This window comes from Schistocerca cancellata, chromosome 12 (assembly GCF_023864275.1).
Source record: "Schistocerca cancellata isolate TAMUIC-IGC-003103 chromosome 12, iqSchCanc2.1, whole genome shotgun sequence".
Classification (NCBI taxonomy): Eukaryota; Metazoa; Arthropoda; class Insecta; order Orthoptera; family Acrididae; genus Schistocerca; species Schistocerca cancellata.
The window spans coordinates 106,332,732-106,348,668 of record NC_064637.1 but is presented as its reverse complement, the minus strand read 5'-3'; the positions used below and the strand labels follow the sequence as shown (position 1 = coordinate 106,348,668).

Genomic DNA, 15,937 nt, shown 5'->3' with positions numbered 1-15,937 from the left:
TGTGGGCCATTGTCAGAAACAATTGTCTGTGGAAGACCTTCAATGCAAAAGATAGCAGACAATGCTTGGATGGTGGCAGACGATGTCGTGGAAGACATCCGGACAACAAAAAGAAAATTACTGAATGAATCTTTCACTACCAACCATCGAGCATTCCAGAATGGACCAGCAAAATTGATGTGTAAGCGTTGCCAAGGGGAAGTGGCTTTTGGCCATGCAAAGAATTTCTGCGGTGGTGCTGATTGTTGTTCGGCACACACCATGGAAGAAGAGCACATATTTGTAATCGCGGCATCAATTCCGAACCAAGTACAGTACTGACGAGCAAGTTGTTTCATTATCACTATACCCCAATGTCCTTGGTGGAGAAGCTTTAAGAGAGAGGACTGTAACGAACGTGGTACCACGACCCTGGACAGATCATTATCAGAACGCAACAGCAAAACACCACGTTGAACAAAAAGTCTCTCCTTGTGAGCAAACCAACGGGTCCCTGATTCGTGACTTTGACAAGGGCCATTACGTAGCAACAAAATGCAGAATGGTAGCAAGGCCAGAGTCGGCAGCTGTGGCTGTAACTACATGACGAAAATCAATCGGAAACGATTCGACCACGTCATCGGTTTCTGCATCAATGAACATGCAAGCAAGTTCAGATGAATCGAATACCTATCCTCAGCAACAGGCAAACGGGACAACACATCGGCATTTCCGTGCTTAGCAGTGGACCAATACAAGATATCGTAGCGGTACTGTGAGAGGAAAATAGACCAGCGAACGAATTTCTGCACCGTATGTGGAGGTACAGGCTTGTTCGGATGAAAAAGCGATGTCAAAGGTTTGTGGTCTGTGATTATGGTAAAATGACGATCATACAAGAAGTCATGAAACTTTGTAACACCAAATACGAGAGCCAATGCTTCTTTATCAATCTGTGAATAGTTTCTTTGCGCTGACGAGAGCAATTTTGACGCAAAGGCAATAGGTCGATCGTGCGATTCATCTTTGTGCACAAGCAGAGCACCGATCCCGAAATCCGATGCATCCACCATCAACAAAAGGGGCTTCTGGGGATCGAATGGCGTAAGGCAAGTATTGGAAAGCAACGCCAATTTCAACTGGCGAAAGGCGCGTTCGCATTCCATTGTCCAGACAAACAGAACACCTTTACGGCATAAGCGATGAAGCGGAGCTGAAATGGAAGAGGCATGTGGCACATATCTGTTATAGTAATTTATTTTTCCCAGCACACTCTGTAGCTGCTTCAAATTTTGCGGCGAAGGCAAGTCTTGTATGGCACAAAGGTGCGTGGGACTGGGATGTATGCCTTGGGCATTGATTACATGTCCCAGGTATGGCAAATCACGAGCAAAAAACACACATTTGTCATTCCGCAAGCGAAGACCATTTTGTCGCAAGACCTGAAATAATGTTCTGAGATTGGCCAAATGTTCTTCTTCCGTCTTTCCGGAGATCACAATATCATCCAGATAATTTGCTGCAGTAGGGACTGACGCACAAACAGTTTGTAGATATTGCTGAAACAATGCAGGGGCAGATGCACACCCGAATAGCAGTCGTTTGAATTGATACAACCCAAGATGCGTGTTAACCACCAGAACGCACTTGGATTCTTCGTCCACTGGTATTTGCAAGTACACATCTGCGAGGTCCAACTTCGAAAAATAGTTACCCGGGCACAGCTTGTCAAAAACATCTTCCGGGTGGGGTAAAGGAAAAGTTGCAATCACTAGTTGTGGATTCACTGTTGCCTTGAAGTCCACCCAAAGTCTCAATTTTCCCAAAGGTTTTGGCAAAATTACTAAGGGTGATGCCCAGAGAGAAGCCTGCACATGTTCAATTACACCTTGTGATTCCAAATTGTGTAATGTTTTTACGACCTCATCACGCAATGCATGGGGAACATTGCGCACCCTGAAAAATTTCGGTTGCAAGTTCACTTTCAGTTCCAAATGTGCTTTATAGTTCTTAGCACAACTGAGGCCTGGTGCAAAAATGTCTGCAAATTCTTCACATAGACGAGAAACACTGTCTGAAGGCACAGTCTGGTTCACTGATAGAACCTGATTTACTATAGACAAGTTAAACAACTGAAATAAATCGAAACCAAACAAGTTCACTGCAGAAGAAGAACGAAGGACGTAAAATGACACAAGTTTTGTTTGCCCTTTGTATGTTGCAAGAAGGCTGCACTGTCCTAACACAGGGATCCCTTGACCTGAATAGCTAGTTAACTTTACATCTGCGGCATGCAACGGAGGTGTGCCCAGCTGTTTGTACGTGTCGTGATTGATCAGCAAAGCTGCAGCTCCGGTATCAAGCTGGAATGGTATCACTCTGCCGTTAATGTCCAAGTTGACAAAAAGTTTATTGTCCTGCTGACGACAAGAGCGACTGTCTCGTGCAACGTGAACTGACACTGGTACAAAATCACTTGCGACTTGAAGGGAGTACCGGCGATGTCGATGAACACTATTTGTGGGACGAACACAGTCACTGTTAGAGAGAGTGGCACTGAGTGGAGTGGAATGAACTACATGAATTTCCATGGGCGAAGTTTCACGAGCATGATTATCCTCAGTTTGATTCCGATTCCAGCACGAAGCAAAGGGCCTGGAATAGTTTTGAGCTTCCGATCTGAGCTTTTTCTGGCAAACACTCTAAATATGTCCCTTTTTATTATAATAAAAGCAAATAGCTTGGCGTGATGGGCAATTCTCACACGACTGTCTAGTAGTGCACCGCAGGCAGGATTTGAGCACTGCATTTGCTTGCTGGCACGGCACACGTGGCTGAGAGCCTGGTGGCAGCGGCGCGGCCGGGCACGAGGGCTGTTTACTGCTCCGTGCAGCTCGCCCGGCAGGCCGGTTAACCTGACACATGGGTGGCAAAGTTTCAAATGATTCCTGAGCAAAGTTAAGTGTGTCCTGCCGATCCAATATGTCCATCACTTGTTGAAGGGAGGGATTGACTAGTTTCAAAATCTGTTCCCTTATACGAACATCAGAAACATTCTGTGCAATTGCATCATGTACCATAGTATCTGAATAAGGGAGTCCACACTGACACTCAAAAGCACAATCCCTAGTAAGGCCTTGCAAGGTTGCAAACCACTCCCGATTAGTCTGACCTGCCGTACGTTTTGTCCGAAAGAAGGTATACCATTTCGCAACTACATTGACTGATTCTTTGAAATATGTATCTAATGCAGACAAAATGTTTTCGTAGGACAGAGTTGCTACGTCGAGTCGGGGAAATAATTTGAGTATCACACGGTATGTGTTCACCCCGACTGATGACAACAAAAAAGGCTGCCGCTCGTTACCTTGATTTCTGTAGGTGGCGCGATGGAATCCAAGTTGGCGTGACCACTCCGTCCAGCTTTCCAGTGCAGCATCAAAAGGTCGAAAATTGGTGCAACTGCGTGTTGTGGCTGCGTTAGCGGTGGAGTGGTGGCTGCCGCATTGCTTTGCATTGCACGTTGACCCTGGACGACCTGTCCAAGGGCATCCTGTAATGCCTGTGTCTGCTGATTCTGTAAGCGATAAAACTTGGACAGTACATCTGGAGATTGTGGCGAAGCCATTACACAAGTAAATCAAGGCAGTTTAGATAAAAACGCGGTTTTGCCTCGTCACCAATGTTGTGGTTGGCAGGAGAGCCAGCACCGTTTTACTAAAGGAGGCCAAAATGCACACGTTTTAGCTCACGCAGGCTGGCGTGTGGCCTGGAACATGACATGGAAATTACAATTTAGAAAAACAGACGCAGCTGGTGGAATACTTAACTTTAATCCATTAATGATGAATGTCGCTCTTGATGGTACATGATTCACAATATCAATAGTAACTGAATGTGGCGCCTTGCTAGGTCATAGCAAATGTTGTAGCTGAAGGCTATGCTAACCTATCGTCTCGGCAAATGAGAGCGTATTTTGTCAGTGAACCATCGCTAGCAAAGTTGGTTGTACAACTGGGCGAGTGCTAGGAAGTCTCTCTAGACCTGCCGTGTGGCGGCGCTCGGTCTGCAACCACTGAGAGTGGCGACATGTGGGTCCGACGTATACTACCTGACCGTGGCCGATTTAAAGGCTACCAGTTAGCAAGTGTGGTGTCTGGCAGTGACACCACAATTTCTTTGTTTAGACATGCAGTTAACACAGATAATACAGTTTAGAACTGAAATCGTATAACAACTACAGCATCATCTTCGCTTGTAAACCATGTTGCCATTGCTATTACACAATATCCAAAAGTAATATGCTGATTAAAGTTCTCACATAATTAGATAATTATTTGAATGTTTTCTGCAGACGTCTTTTGCATGTTTTAAGAAACTAGTTTCTAAGGCAAATTAAATTATATGAAAAAATATCAGTCACATTAAGTAATAAGAAACACTAAACAGTAGAGAGAAATTTATTTTGAAAGATATTTTGTCCTCTGTAATGCAGGCACTGAAGATGTTTGTGTGTGTGTGTGTGTGTGTGTGTGTGTGTGTGTGTGTGCGAGTGTGTGCGCGCGCGTGCAGGAGTGTGTGCGCGTGTGTGTGCGCGTGCGCGTGTGCATGTGCGTGTGCGTGTGCACCCGCGCGCGCGCGCCCACACGTGTTTGTCTGTATGCTGTTGTAGACATAAGTTTTTAAAAAAATCAATTTATACAAATAACCAGCATTTAGCCATGTTTTCATAGAGCAAGTGAACCTGCAGACATTTTCTACATCATGGTGAATTGCTGCAAATACTATCCAACTCACAACTAAACTATCACCTTCCAACCTAGTCTAGGTTTTGGGATGCACTACAGATCACTTTATCATCACAATCTCGTAGAAAATTGTCATCACAATCTCATAGAAAATAAGTATATAGGTTGAGCTTACAACACAATCATAATAGTGTTTCCTTCAGTTGTTCACCATCTCCCTTAGACCTAGGTAAGCCTAGCATACAATACAATATAAGCCAACTCTCACAATAAATCAACTGTACTTTGTAAAGAAAACATACAACTAACATCTACAACTGAAACATAAAAACAAAAACATCTCAGACACAATCCATGTAAACTATGACTTCACATATCACAACTATACCGGTGGATCATGTTGTTCACTACACACATCAGGATAAGATTTCAAGCTTCTTGTGGTTACCTCTTCCCACCATTATCTCCATAAGGAAAGTCACTGATTATCTGGAACTAGTCTTGCCTTTCCTCCAACAAATGCATACATTGAAAAACAGGTGAGTGAAGTTTTTCCCAACTATATTTGAAAGAAAAATTGTCACAAGCAGTAAAAGTGGAAATATCTAGTTGGTCTTGAGTACAGCATTCTTGTAATTTATGTTACAATTATTATATCAAAGTCCTTGGTTCAATATGCAGACTTAATATTTATAATACATATTATTATCTCATAAACCAATATACTGAATTATCAATCTCTAACTTACTCCAAATTCACACATACTTCAGACAATGATCAACTAATAAGTTTTCTATATTCTTACTTGTGAGAAATTTCATAATTTCTGCTTTGAGAACTGCTTTGTACAGATGTGTGCCATGTTAGTCTAAGAAGAAAATAATAATACAAGTTAATGACTTGATGTGACACTAATTATTGTACTAATTTAGAGAACTTAAATGTATTAATATCTTTGTTTTATAGAAACTAAATTTTAAATTAAATTTTGCTCCTTAATATGTGTTTTTTTTTACATGACTGACATTAATATCATTTGTATTACAACAAGTGGATTTCAATATAAAATTACAACATTTCGAGCTTAATAATTTGGCATAACAAAACAGATTTTAAAATTCCCTGCTGTTAATAAAAGGTAAAATTAACAACATTTCTGTCCAACATCATGATATAATGAGATATAAAGTAAATAAGAAGTTTTAATTTACTTTGGACTATGAATGGCAATGAATTACAATTGAACAGTGCCAAATTACAAAATAGTTTGTTATGAGTAGTTTGTTATGAGTACCTGTAACTCTGAAGGACAGTCGGAGGGTATGACATATGATAACAGACATCCATCGCAGAAGACTCTGTGGTTCTACTCATTATTGATGTTATTGTTGTTAATCTAAGGTAACATGTATATTTTATACATTCAAACATGTTTTGCGTTGGAAAATGAAATATTTGTCTGAAAGTGTGCTTGATAAATAAGGGGTTGGAAGGAGACAGTTCTGTAGCAAGGTTTAGCCTGATCACAATATTTGATGTATTTTCAAGTGCGTCACGTGCTTGTACCAAGCAGTTCCATTTGTAATGCTATAAAAAAGTGTCTTCTGATAAATTGTTTGGTATTACTGCATTTGTGTTCTTGTCTTTGAATATAACCAACACAGAACAAGCAATAACACAAAATTACACTTCTATATGTTAACACTGTCTTCCACTAACCTTTTCAATCCTTTTTTGTTTTCCTGTGTGAATTACATTTTTGGTGAATTGCATCACATAGAGCATAGAACATTTTTGTGATTTTCCTTTATTTATTAAAACTAATGTGTTTGTAAATATGCAGTTGAAACTATGCATAACTTCTTTTTCTCAACAGGGGAACGAACCAATTTATGCTCAACGAGATCGTCCTACTTTGATATTTCCTCGCATCACTGGGCTAGGTAATGTTGTTTTGGAACAACCAATATTATACTAACAGGGAAAAAACAATTAGACAAGTGCACTCTTATCCATAAAGTTAAGTGATATTTTACAACTATGAAACAATATGAGGGACTGTAACAATATGTCCTTTAGTACAATTCCTTGTGTTTGCTATCACATGTGTACTGCAAAAGTGCCATAGTTACAAGAAGGTGGTTATTTTGGCTTATGATTTAAAAAAATACTTATATGATGAAACACAATAGTCATCTTTGAGTTTTCTGTGAAATCCAAGGTTGTGTTTTCAGAACTACAGAAACTGAGCACTGGCCCTCAGCATTAGTTGTCTTTTATTTTCAACTAGCTGACCCGGCGAACTTCGTACTGCCTAACAGTCAATGTATGTCGTGTTACCTTTTAGCTGAACTAATTTAGGCTTTGATGAATGTAATACAATGATAGAAAATAATATTAATATAGATAGAAATATAAAAGTATTTTATTTTGATGAATGATGATGAATACATACAGAATGAGAATAAAAATTAAAAAAATAATAATAATTAAGTATTTCAAACACATGTCAGAAAAAAATCATTGAAAACTATGTTGTGCAGGTTGGGATACACTCTGATTAATTCATTAATCGGATTTTCATTCAAGCACCTTGTGGTAAACGACATTCTTTGTTTTTTGGTCAGGCGCAAGAACAAATAATGCGGATGGTTTGCCGACACGTGAGCATGCCACGTACAATTGACCATGAGAAAAACACGCATTTTCTAGATTGAGGCCACAAATAGTCAAGGATTGGCCCTGTGATTTGTTGATCGTCATGGCGAAGGCAAGACGAATCGGGAATTGAATTCGTTTAAACTCAAAGGGCATATCTGTTGGGATCATCGGAATCCTTGGAATAAGAACTTCCTCATCTTTAAATTTTCCTTTAAGTATTGACGCGTGAATCACATTGCTCATCAGTTTTCTTATCACCAAACGCGTTCCATTGCACAGTTTTGGTTGGTTTAAATTTCTAAGCATGATGACTACCGAGCCAACCTTCAGTTGTAAATTGTGCGGTGGTAAACCAGGCACATCCAAGGAGTTCAAAAATTCAGTTGGATAATTAGTGGCTTCTTCTTCGTTTGTTACACAGTCGATAGATTTGAATGAATACAGAGTACCTACTATTTGATTTTGAATTATAAAATTGAGGTCATCTACATCTTTATTTTTAGCCACCAAAATTGCTCGCTCACTTAACCATTTAGTATTTTTGTGGTTAGCAATGATATCTGGAAATACTTTGTTGATAAGCTCATCTTTTGATGAGACGAAATTGCAAAAATTTGGAGGAAATGAAGTCAAACCGCTCGATTCGTCAACAGGAACACGGCCATTACCGATAGTCAGCAATTGCTTCGAGAAATCATCAGCAGATAGATCGTTCAACAATGCAACTCTCATATTTACAGACAGTTGAAGTTTGTTTACATATCGCCACAGATTTGATGCTTTGAGGCAAGCGTTTATTTCGTCGGCAGCAGTAGATCTTGGAATTACTGGTAGTGTTTGTCGGAAATCGCCAGATAATAAAATCATTGAACCACCAAAACATCTCGAGTCATTGCGCAGATGTTTTAATGTTCGGTCTAGTGCTTCCAATGCGCGTTTGTGCGCCATTGTGCATTTGTCCCATATGATGATTTTTGATGCTACTAAAACTTTGGCCATTGCGGAGTGTTTCGAAATATTACATGTCGGTTGTTCAGTAGTTTGAAGGTTTAATGGCAATTTTAGCGCTGAGTGAGCCGTACGGCATCCGTCTAACAATGTGGCCGCTATTCCAGAAGAAGCAATTGCTACTGCAATTTCGGATCTTGCACGTACAGTGGCCAAAATCAATGATATGAGGAATGTCTTCCCAGTTCCACCGGGGGCATCCAAAAAAAATAAGCCACCATTTCCATCATCAATTGCATTAATCAGTGTATCATAGACTTCCTTCTGCTTAGGATTCAACAGTGGTACATTCGTTTGAACTGATTGGATTAGTTCATGTAGATCATATTCACGTTCACGTTCCAATTCTCTATTAAATGCGTCATTCATTCCGCGATCTGGCGCTGGCATTCCTAACCTAACTAACAAACTGCCGCACATAAGGTAACACATATCTTCGATCAAGAGCAAAGCCTGGTTATGCATCTCCTCATTCGCCTCAAGATCGGGATTTCTTGAACTGACACGAATTCGATATAAAATGTCTTCTGACATGTTATCTTTGTATTTGTTCCACAGGTCACGTGGGTTGGATGGGAAGCATGTCAAAATGATGATAGCAAATAATGTGCGTATCTGACTTGGAGATGCGGAAATAATTGCTTCCGCGATTGTCGTGTCCCAATGAGTATCGTTTTCAAGCAAATTCAGCTCTTGACATGCTACACGAAATGTGGGGCACACTATACCATTAACAGTTCGTAGTGATTCAAATGATGTTGGCCCTCTAACATGTACCAGTAACAACCGCAAATAGAAACATTCATAATTCTTTGGATGAACTGTGTAAATCCGACCAAGAGCATCAGCAGAACGCATATCTGGATGACCAGGAACTGCATCGCCTTGCTTCCGACGTTGAAATTTCTTCGATGTAGCGTTCCAAGTGTAATAACGTGGCATTTCCGAGTAAAGCAACGTTCGTGCGAACGAATCGTTTTGACAAATCGCAAAGAAACTGGTCAGTGTTGTCGCTGGAGGTGTTTCGGCACGTTGAGCAGCATTTGACGCTGTGAAATATACTCTCTGACCGTTCTCTAGATGCACCCCCCAAATGTACAACAGTGGGATAACGTTCGTGAATAGGGAATGAGAATATACGCCAAATTGCTTCATTGCAGTTCACATATCTACCAACTTGATAGTGCGTGATTTCATCGTTGATATTGGATGTTTGGATACCAAAAACCGCCATGTTGCTCCCTTTCGTGACATATTTGCAAATGTATTTAATAGATTTGACCGAATTGCAATACTCAACATTACAATGTGCCTTGAATGTTTTGGAAAGAATTGGCAAATATGGAACAATCCAACTGTTGTCAACTATGAAATCGTTTCCTTTCACTTTAGTTGTGATAGTTCTACCATTATCATCGGGCGATCGACGCCGATACAATGGATAACCATCGTTGCCTGTAATGGTCTCTGCCGTGAATTTTCGCGGATACCGTTTGGAACATTTGCCGTCGACCATGCACGGTGATTGGCGGTTGATAGTGCCACATGGTCCATGAATCATATTCGTGATTACAACATCATGTAGGTCTGGATCGGTTTCAGGAGCAGGAATCTCCGCACGTATGATGTCATCTATTTGATCTGACCAAATTCTGTCTACTAACCAAATTAGAATGTGAGCATGCGGTAGGCCTCGTTTTTGCCATTCGACTGAATACATCCAGCATCGAGTAATCCCAAAGACGTGTTGCTTAACAATGTAATTTATTAGTGACCGAATTTTTTGCTTGAAAACCCGTGCGGTGATGTCGTGTCGATCACTTGATGTTTGTCCAGGAAGCAGCAATTGAATAATTTCCATCCATTTCGGATTACATGTAAATGTAATGAATAGATCTGGCCGACCATAATGACAAACATATGTCATTGCATCTTGCGCATATTCATGCATATGACGCGGGCTACCTGTGTATGTCGCTGGTAAAATAGTCAGTCGACCAATGTTTTCTGAATCTCCTTCTGTGCTTATTGCATCGCGTAAATGAATATACTCTTCCGAACGCAATTTAGCTTGATTCAACCAGATAAAAGTCAGGCGCTCCGTTTCGATTTTAACGTACATGTCAACGCAGTATTGTTGAAGCAGTCGACGAAATCGCCACAAATAATTGTCAGAATTTTCACGAATCATCAAACGATATGCGTAATAATTCATCGAACTAACCTTCTTGGTAGTTTCCTCACCTGAAACAAATACAGTAAAAATTGTATTTTAGAACCCCTAATAGGTTAACGACTCTTACAGCTACTCTCTACTAAATTAGGAGTGACAACTTTTTATGTGTACCAAAAGCAAACAGAATAAAATGTATATCAAGTTAAAATGAAAACAATGATATTGATCTTACCATTCAATGGATTAATCATTTTGATATTAAAGTGATATCCATCGTCTCCTTGCCAAAACATCAGCGGGTATTGTAACGCGTCATATGAACGATGTGTTTCATATATTCTTTGTAGTTGCCCAGTATTGTGTCGTGTAAGCACAATATCACGTGTTTCCAAGTTTTCACCAACAATCAGGATTGCCACTTCATCGATTGTTGGAGCATTAAATGTGCGTTCATGTGTTCCAGCTGGTCTTTTATCAGCTCTGATTACAACTTTATAGTCATCACTTGGCATGCGCTCTAAAGCAGTCTTGAACAGCCTGACCAATGCATGATGTTCATGAAGCATTTGCTGCAAATCTTGGTGAATTGCTCTTTTCGTAACTGTGTTGATCCCTTGACGCCGGTCAAGTTGTTGTTCCATATTGCCCATGCAGTATATTTGCAAGAATTTGTGCTGTGCACCTTCAATAGGTTACAATGATCCAATGCGATGGCAAATCTGGCCTTGAATCTGTAACTTCAAAGCCATAGTTATAGTTAGATTTACAAACACTTTTTTTTTTCAAATAATAACATACCATTTTTATTTTAGAGACAAATACAGAAATCTAACAAACTACGTTCCAAATTTTTTTTACAATCATAGAAAATAAAGTTTTTAACGTAAATTACCTTAAATGTTGGATTATATCCGTGTTCTTCGATAATTTCTGCCCCAAATGAAGTCATTTGGAAACAGACATTGTATTTTTGAGTTTTCGCTAGAAAATGTCGTGATTCTAGTGTTTCGCCACAAAGCAGGGAATGCAATGGCTCTGGTGGCGGGACCACTAATGGCAATGTCACTTTACCACTAAGGCAGCACAAACCAGGCGTTTCACCAGCAAACTTCAATGCGCCACAGTGCTGGCAAACAACGTCCATTGGACCAACGCAAACTAAACGATGCAAGCTGTAGTCGATGGTGCAATCATATCGAAACGCTGCTTGATTCAAATCAATACTTGAACCATTTCTTCTTGCACTTAGAAGATTATTCCTCTGTTCATCTGTATGATAAGCTTGACGATTTCTCATTTCTAATCTAGCCGTTTCACGGGCTGCCTCTCTTTGCTCTTGTGTTTGAGAAGCACGAATTAAGGCCCTTCTTTGCTCCATCCTAACGCGGCGCTCTTCTCGGGCAATTTCTCGTTCTTCATCAGGTAATTGACTCGCGATATTCCGTTGCCTAATTGCATTACGGCTCCGCTGGGAAAGATTAGATCTTCTAGGACGCGGCATTTTTATTAATAGTAATACTGAATATGCACTCGCACAAAACCACATAAAACAATCGAGACATAGACAATAGCTTATCAAGAAAAATCATAGACAACCTATGAAAAGACATTTACACTTTTGTTAACCTGTAGAATAAATCTTTAATTAATTTAATAAATAATTTACACAAATTAATGTCTAAAACAAACAAATATAACAGTACCTACCTGAACTTTCGAGACATTTTACACAAAATAAATTTCTGAACGCACACATAAATAGTTGTTACAGTATTTGACAGGATTGGACAACAAATGTTTGACATGTAATAAACAAATGAGCATTTATTGAAATGATTAAGTATTCATTACACATTTCTGAACGCACGTGTAATATTTTTCAATCCTTTTTTAAAAAAAATACACATAATAGTTTATTCGTCCATTTTAAATAGTTCATGAACGCATGCATAAATGTCAATCATTACTTACAGATTTTGACAAAAAAAATTGACAGCTCCGAAACTAAAAAACTTTTAGGGAAAATAACACATTTTTCAAGTATTCATCAATTTTTCATTATTTTTAAGATGTATTCTGCTATTCGGGGCGGAGACAAATCCAACAAATCAAAAACCATGAAAATTTTTATTCGTCAATTTTTCATTATTTTTAAGATGTATTCTGCTATTCGGGGCAGAGACAAATCCAACAAATCAAAAACCATGAAAATTGGTCCATCAGATCTCGAGTTATAAGTGTTGTAACAAACCCGACTTTGTTTTATATATATAGATAATTTTCAGTGTCATGTACACATCAGGTAATACAATTTTACAGTTTCATCAGTAATTATTTGCATATTTGCTGAACAATGTGATAAAAACTCATGTCAACACTGACTTATTAGTTGACCACAATATTGTTGCACCTGGGTGTGAGAGCACTTCAGTTGGCTTATCATCAATTTTTATGTCGTGATATTTCATGAGGACACACTGAACCATTGATGGTAACAACACCACAGAAGGAAAGTTGGTACTCACCATATAGTGGAGATGTTGAGTTGCGATAGGCACAACAAAAGATTCACACAATTATAGCTTTTGGCCATTAAGGCCTTTGTCAGCACTAGACACACCTACACATACGCACATGCATACTCATGCAAACACAACTTTCACATACGTCTGCAGTCAGAGAACTGCGAACAGCAGCACCAGTGCATGATGGGAGTGGCGACTGGGTGGGGGTAAGGAGGAGGCTGGGGCAGGGAGGGGGAGGGATAGTATGGTGGGGGTGCCGGACAGTGAAGTGCTGCAGTTTAGACGGAGGGCAGGAGACAAGGAGTGGAGGGAGGAGGAGGTAAGTAGTGGAAAGGAGAAAAATAAAAATAAATTAAAAGACTGGGTGTGCCGGCGAAATTACGGCTATGTAGTGCTGGAATGGGAACAGGGAGGGAGTTGGATGGGTGAGGACAGTGACAAACGAAGGTTGAGGCCAGGAGGGCTACGGGAACGTAGGACATATTGCAGGGAAAGTTTCCACCTGTGCAATTCCGAAAAGCTGATGTTGGTGGGAAGGATCCACATGGCACAGTCTGTGAAGCAGTCATTGAGATGAGGGATATCATGTTTGGCAGCGTGTTCAGCAACAGGGTGGTCCACTTGTTTTTTGGCAACAGTTTGTCGGTGGCTGCTCATGTGGACAGACAGCTTGTTTGGTTGTCATGCCTACATAGAATGCAGCACAGCAGTTGCACCTTAGCTTGTAAATCACATGACTGGTTTCACAGGTAGCCCTGTCTTTGATGGGATAGGTGATGTTAGTGACCGGACTGAAGTAGGTGGCAGTAAGAGGATGTATGGGACAGGTCTTGCATCTAGGTCTAATACAGGTGTATGAGCCATGAGGTAAGGGATTGGGAGCGGCAGTTGTCTAAGGATGGACGAGTATATTGTGTAGGTTCTGTGGACAGTGGAATATCACGGTAGGAGGGGTGGGAAGGATAGTGGGCAGGACATTTCTCATTTCAGGGAATGATGAGAGGTAATCGAAACCCTGGCGGACAATCTGAGCTATGGGGGGAATGTTCCTCTGTGGCTGGACTGTGGGACTTTGGGAGGTAGTGGGAGACTGGAAAGATAAGGCACGGGAGATTTGTCTTTGTACAAGGATAGGAGGACAATTACAGTCAGTTGAGGCTTCAGTGAGACCCTCAGTGTATTTTGAGAGGGACTGCTCGTCACTGCAGATGCGACAACCACAGGTGGCTAGGCTGTACGGAAGGGACATCTTGGTATGGAATGGGTGGCAGCTGTTGAAGTGGAGGTATTGCTGGTGGTTAGTAGGTTTGATATGGACGGAGGTACTTGTGTAACCATCTCTGAGGTGGAGGTCAACCTCTAGGAAGGCGGCTTATTGGGTTGAGTAGGACCAGGTGAAGCAAATGGGGGAGAAGTTGTTGAGGTTCTGGGGGAATGTGAATAAGGTGTCCTCACCTTCAATCCAGATAGCAAAGATGTCATCAATGAATCTGAACCAGGTGAGGGGTTTAGGATTCTGGGTTTTTACGAAGGATTCCTCCTGATGGCCCATGAATCAGTTAGCTTAGGATGGTGCCATGCGGGTGGTCATAGCTGTACTGCAGATTTGTTTGTAGGTAATGCCTTCAAAGGAGAAGTAATTGTGGGTGAGGATATAGTTGATCATGGAGACTAGGAAGGAGGTTGTTGGTTTGGAATCCATAGGGCGTCTGGAAAAGAAATGTTTGATAGCAGTAAGGCCATGGGCATTAGGAATGTTAAGGTACAGGGATGTGGCATCAACAGTGGCGAGCAGGGCACCATGTGGTAAAGGGATAGGAACTGTGGAGAGTCAGTCAACTTTCCCCATTGATTTATGTCAGTGCCCACTTGCAGCCAATTTGTGTAATACCTTTGTGTAAAATAATATCGTGGATGGGTAACCCACTGACCAACTCAAACAACAACATGACAAAAGCTAAATTGCTCTTGCATTGGTGCTTATATAAAAATAAAATGATACACTATATATTAGAAAATGAATTAATAGAATTTATACTTTGACAAAGTTAAGAGTGAGAAATAGTGTTTCGCAAATTCTTGACTGTCAGCAAGTTTTGCAATAAATAGGGAAATGTTTGACATTACTTTTTTCCTTAAATAATTTGTTTTTTATACAAATTTTTTGTAAAATATTGCCAATTTTCAATTACTTTTGCATTATGCACACTTAAAATAAATTTATGTTATATCATTCTTAACAGTCTCAATTTTGTCTACTGTTATTTAGAATACATGTTTTCATACAAAATGTTGTTTCCATAACAAAATTACTATTCTTGTAACTTTGACAGTTTTGTCACAACTGAATGGACATGTGTAAATACCCCACTACCATTTTATCCACATTCATAATTCTGTTGATGAAATGATGTGTTTATCTTTCATGTCTACACAACATATAAGTATTCCAAACAATATTAAATAATGAGAAATGTGAAATGAGTAAATGCAGTTGCAGTTACACAATAGCATACTTCTTAATACAACAAATTTAGTAGTAACTGCATAATGCAGTCTACAGCAAATACAGTCGCACCGACAACTGGTGTGGCTCATAAGCAGGAGCCAGTAAATAGAACTGAATGCTCCAAATTTTTGAGTCTGTATAGTGATGACAACTTGAGCTGGAAAAAACCTATTACTAAGCATCAGCTGCTTTTGATCTTCATATAAATGATAATTTTGGAAACAAACAAATTAACTTCCTAACATGTTTTGCATATTTCCACTCAATAATGTCTTGTGGAATTATCTTCTGGTCTGATTCACCTCTTGTAAAGAAAATATTGCCTGCACA

The 15,937-nt window shown here is 40.0% G+C and overlaps 1 protein-coding gene across 1 annotated transcript in view; it reads left to right on the top strand.

Moving 5' to 3' along the window:
- The window catches only part of LOC126109493 (uncharacterized), a 283,321-nt gene that overhangs the window by 165,699 nt on the left and 101,685 nt on the right, over positions 1 to 15,937 (top strand). Inside the window, exon 6 of the mRNA XM_049914518.1 lies at positions 6,605 to 6,671. Within this exon, the coding sequence (XP_049770475.1) occupies positions 6,605 to 6,671 (67 nt within the window). The remainder of the gene's footprint in view (positions 1 to 6,604; positions 6,672 to 15,937) is intronic.